At 37.9% G+C, this 5,929-nt stretch overlaps 1 protein-coding gene across 1 annotated transcript; it reads left to right on the top strand.

Annotated features, from left to right (window-relative positions):
- LOC110256976 (olfactory receptor 4C13-like) lies at positions 202–1,143 on the top strand. The gene has a single exon (XM_021075107.1). The coding sequence runs from the start codon at positions 205–207 to the stop codon at positions 1,141–1,143; it is 939 nt and encodes a 312-aa protein (XP_020930766.1). The 5' UTR covers positions 202–204.

Genomic DNA, 5,929 nt, shown 5'->3' with positions numbered 1-5,929 from the left:
AACTCACATTTTTATATCCTTTTGCACTCATACTTGAATAATCTTCAGCAGATCAGAACTTTTATTTTTCTATATAAAAATTATATAAGAATTTATAGTACAGTAAAATATAGGCATTTGTTATTTATTAGATAGAGAAACTTACTAAACTCAAGGCAGGACTAAAAAAGGGACTTTTTTTTAGGTAATGTGGTTAACATCAACATGAAATACATGGAGAATAGGCACAATGTGACAGAATTTGTTCTACTGGGACTCACAAAGAATCCAACGATGCAGAAAGTCATATTTGTTGTGTTTTTGATCGTCTACATCATCTCTATGGTAGGAAATGTGCTCACCATGGTCACCATCACTACCAGCCCATTGTTGAAGTCCCCCATGTACTTTTTCCTGGCCCATCTCTCTTTTATTGATGCTTGCTATTCCTGTGTCAATACCCCTAAACTCATTGTAAATTCACTCCATGAAAAGAAAACCAGCCCTTTCAATGAATGCATGACCCAGATCTTTGGGGAACATTTATTTGCAGGTGCTGATGTCATTGTGCTTACTGCAATGGCCTATGACCGCTATGTGGCCATCTGTAAGCCATTGCATTATACAACTATCATGAATTGGCAGGTGTGTTGGCTATTAGTTGGAGTGTCATGGGTGGGAGGCTTTCTTCATGCAACCATACAGATCCTCTTCATCTTAAGATTGCCTTTCTGTGGTCCTAATATCATTGATCACTTTATGTGTGATCTGAATCCTTTGCTGGATCTTGCCTGCACTGATACCCACACTCTAGGGCTCTTTGTTGCTGCCAACAGTGGTTTTATCTGCCTGTTCATCTTCCTCCTCTTGATTGGCTCCTATACAGTCATTCTGCACTCTCTACGGACCCAGAGATTAGAGGCAAGGCAAAAAGCCCTCTCTACCTGTGTCTCCCACATCACAGTGATCATCTTATTCTTTGTTCCCAGCATATTTGTGTACATGAGACCATCAGCTACTTTACCTGTTGATAAAGCAGTTGCTGTGTTCTACACAATGATAAGTCCCATGTTAAATCCCTTAATCTATACCCTGAGAAACTCTGAGATGAAAAATGCCATTAGGAAATTTTGTAGTAGGAAAGTGATTTCAAGTGATCAATAAAATATACATTGAGCGCAATATTCATGCAACTGATGAAAAGGTCAAAAGGAATTATTGGAAATCTCAGTAAAGAATACTTATGATAGGAGTTCTCATCATGGCTCAGTGGCTAATGAATCCAAATAGGAACAATGAGGCTGTGGGTTCGATCCCTGGCCTTGCTCAGTGGGTTAAGGATCTGGCGTTCCCTTGAGTTGTAGTGTAGGTCACAGACATGGCTTGGATATGGCATTGCTGTGGCTCTGGCATAGGCTGGAGGCTACATCTCCAATTAGACCCCTAACCTGGAAACCTCCATATGCTGCGGGAGTGAGCCTAGAAAAGGAAAAAAGGCAAAAAAAAAAAAATAAGAATACTTATGATATGAACAACAACAACAACAAAATTAACCACTACAAACCATAGATTCTAAAAAAAAAGGAGGAGTTCCCATCGTGGCGCAGTGGTTAACGAATCCGACTAGGAACCATGAGGTTGCGGGTTCAGTCCCTTCCCTTGCTCAGTGGGTTAAGGATCCGGCGTTGCCTTGAGCTGTGGTATAGGTTGCAGACGCGGCTCGGATCCCGCATGGCTGTGGCCCTGGCGTAGGCCGGTGGCTACAGCTCTGATTCAACCCCTAGCCTGGGAACCTCCATATGCCACGGGAGCGGCCCAAGAAATAGCAAAAAGACAAAAAAATAAAAAAAATAAAAAAAATAAAAAAATAAAAAAAAAAAGGAGAGACAAAAAAGATATAAGAAATGAGAGAAGAACCTAGCCTGGGATGTCTCAGCAGATTTGAAAATTTATGCTAAATCAAAGCTAAGTTTTACTAGATTCATCATTGTGTATGGATTCATAAACTTTCATCTCAATGGAAGAAATAAGAAAGGCACTGATATGCCGTAATAAGTTCAATAACAATTCAAATAGGTAGGGACTGTTATTATTCTCTTTTTACAGGTGAGTAAACAAACAAAAAGGGGAATGATCCAAGACAGAAATAATGACATGGCAGTAACCAGAATACAACTGACCTCTCAGACCATGTTCTTTCTTTTTATTTTTTTCCAAACTAATTTTTATTAACAGACCCCACAGTTTCTGTCTGGAACCTGAGTTCATTAATGTAAATGACAAGCAAGGCCTACAATATTTTTTCTCCTTTTTCATGGGTCAGTTTAGTCTAGGACGTATTTCTTTTTTTTTTATTTCCCCAATACATTATTACTTTTTTTTCTACTGTACAGATCATGTTCTAATCTGCTATGATATATAGTCAGGCAATGACTACAGAAAGGTAGCATAATTATACCAGTTAGCATTTATGCTAACAGAGATGGTGTTGGAGTAAATATTTATCCATCTTTCTGTCTGTAAGCACACATGCACATACACACACAAATATGCTCATATGAATTAGTTATATATGTATATATTTAGTTTATATTAATATATTTATTTTATTATCCTGTTCATTATATATATATGCTCCTAAATGACTTATATTTAAGTAGTTATACATATAAATATATACTATATTATTACAAGTATGTATTCATTATATATGATAAATTTCTAGAAGTTATTATTAATAACTCTGCTTATTTTTATGTATCATAGTTAGTGGTAATATGTTGACTGTAACACTGTGGTATGTAACTATTTTAGGAATATAAAAGCTACAACTGTTGAACCACTACTGTATAAGTAACAAATGTTACACCATTTCCAAATTTCCTTTTAGCATTAGGAAACCTCCCGATTGTTCATATCACCAACATAGGCTCATAAACCATCAGAAAGATAAATGATTTAAATAAAAGAATATTTGATGTCAGACACGAAATTCAATGTAAATAAACACTCATGCTCCATAAAGTATATATCTACTGAGCAACAATAATTTCTGCAAATAGCATAGTATCTGTTCCATGATGAATACTGAATTAACAAAGGCAAGGATAAAGGCAAATGCATACATTCAGTAAAATATAGAAAAAAATGGTAGTAGAGACTAGGAAATTTTTTGAATTACATCTTTTCCACAACCTGAGAAGAATTACAGCTATTTCTCTTTGGGAAACCACATTTTGTTTTACTCCTGTGTAAGCAATGAATAAGAAAATAATTGAAACTTAATATACCATCATAAGAACAAATCTTTTATTAATATTGACCCAGGTCTTAGAAAGATTTCATCATCTTATGAACTTTGGTTGTTTTTATTACTTTTTTTTTGTAAATAAGTTTGCTTTCTGGTAGCATTTTATTACAAAAAGCAATTTTAAAAACATGTATCTCTGTCTACACAAAAAGAAATTTCAGTGTAAATATATTCCATTCATTTTGTTTGTCCTTCTTTCATTCAACAACAAATATTTTTGAGCCCAAGTAATAAAACAGACACATTGATAACTGAGAGGTCAGGGGTAAATAAAGAGAAATACAAATGATACTTTCACAGAGCTCAGATGCATCGAGGGAATCCCCCTCTGAAAGAGAGCAGACAATTACAACACAGTTGTACACAGGATGTCAAGCTATCCCTTTTATGGTGAAAATACCATTGACTGTCTGTCCGCTCTCATAACCAAAAAAAAAAAAAAAAAAAAAAAAAAATCACGCCATATCCAGTGGGTCTCAGTAGTTTTTGGAGGCAAGGTATTTTTCATTTCAGACTACTGCTTTGGACCATTTTATTTTTCAGGTGACTCAAAATACTGCTAGTTTTGAGTGGGGAACACAAAAATAAAAATCTCTACAACAGAGCAGAATGCCATGTAAACTTCTCTGCTACTTGAGACAAATGATCTAGTAGGTCTCTGTTTGATGTGTCAGTGGCAGATGGAGTCTTTGGCAAGCCTCATGGGTGAACTGCCGTGTAGGCACTTTAGGAACGTGGAGAAAAATCTTATCCTTTTCAAATAACTACACTCCTTTTTTTTTTTTTTTTGGTCTTTTTGCTACACTCCTTTTGAGAAATAGCTCATATATTTTTTCTTTTTTTTGTCTTTTTGCCATTTCTTCAGCTGCTCCTGCAGCATGTGGAGGTTCCCAGGCTAGGACTCGAATGGAGCTGTAGCCACTGGCCTACCCCAGAACCACAGCAATGCAGGATCTGATTCGAGTCTGCAACCTACACCACAGCTCATGGCAACACCAGATCCTTAACCCACTGAGCAAGGCCAGGGATCAAACCTGCAACATCATGGCTCCTAGTCATATTCGTTAACCACTGAGCAATGACGGGAACTCTGAGAAATAGCTCTTGACCTACTAGTGAGCCTTAATGAGAGACTGAATGCTTAACCATGGGCCACCAAGTCACTATGCAACCTGGGATGCCAATCATGAACCTGGTGGTGTCTGACCCATCAATGCCATTACTGTGGATGGACACAGAAGTATCACAGCACCACGTAGATGGGCTATATATGAGATATGTCCTAAGTAGGATATGAAGTCAAGGTTACATGGATAAGTAGCAAAAAGGCCCAAGATCCCCACTCCTGCTACACTGCCTTCTCTCTCCATGCCTGTACCTATGGAGTCATGGGCATTTAACAATGGTCAGTTGAAAGAGGAAGTGGAAACTTGGGACCTCTATAGGGAGAGTTCTACAATGATAAGTAGGCATATCCTGACAGTGGAGAGCTGAAAACTACAGCACCACTCTAGAAAAACCCTGAAGGTCAGGAGTGCGATGGAAATGCTCCCAAAGGGTACAACAATCCGTGCACCTGGTTGTTCACTTTGTTTGGGCTGAGAAATGTCCCTATGTCCAATACACACTGACTCGTGTGTTTGGACCAATGATTTGGTTGGACTGCTAAGGGCTTGAAGGAAGCTGCCTGAAAGACTGGCCAAAACCAGTTTGGTCTACAATCAAACACTCTACCTCCAGTCATTTACATCCTGTACCCACTTGGATGAGGCACAAGGGGCAAGAATCTCAGCAATCTGGATGGCTCAGGAGTTAGGAAAGAAGAGCATTCCAGATGTCTACTTGCAATGGCTCTAAAGACTTGGAAGTACAACCTTCAGGGTGGATTCAGAGCTAAATTTAATTATAACTAGGTTATGTGGAAGAATTCAAGGAAGACCTGAAAAAAAGGCATACTTGCATGGACTATAAGAAGCAGCCTGAAAAAGAACTAGCAGTAAGTAACTAAAGAAAGTAACTTTGTGAAAGTCTGAATACAGCAACAAAGGTTTTGCAGTTCAAGAAAAGAAATAACTTTAAGTAAGACATATGGCGTCCTGCCCCTCCTTAAGATTTAAGAGTAACTGTGAAAACGTTAAATCATTATACATATTACCTCACAACTTGATCATGGAAAGTGTATTTTGACGGGTTCAGAACCACATAAAATTATTGAAAGCAAAACATTAAAGTTAGTTAAAGAATCTGGGGAACATAAAATGCTAACAGTACTTAGGAATTCAGTCAGAAAGAACTTGTGCATGTGAATGAGGGGACCACTGGCAGATCTTGAGGATATTTAGTGAATAGAGACAGGACACTAGGCATAGCAAACAGGGGCTGTGAGGGTTCTTCTTTCCTTACAAGAAAACTGCAAAGTCAGGGCACACACTTGTTCCCAAGGAAAGAGTTCCAGGCAAACCTGTAGTTACATTCAGAGAGAAAAAGGATCAACATCTCCAACCCCTCCTCCATCAATAGATATTCTTTACACTGAAAACTATAAAGCTTTTAAGGAAATTAAAGGGAAATGTGTGAGGGTTTACAGGATTGTGGACACCCTGGTAAATGGCTGGCCAATGACCCTCTGCCATTTATCTA

Source organism: Sus scrofa, chromosome 1 (assembly GCF_000003025.6).
Source record: "Sus scrofa isolate TJ Tabasco breed Duroc chromosome 1, Sscrofa11.1, whole genome shotgun sequence".
In the NCBI taxonomy this organism is placed as follows: domain Eukaryota; kingdom Metazoa; phylum Chordata; class Mammalia; order Artiodactyla; family Suidae; genus Sus; species Sus scrofa.
Note: the sequence above shows the minus strand (reverse complement) of the source record. Positions and strands in the feature narration are given on the sequence as shown.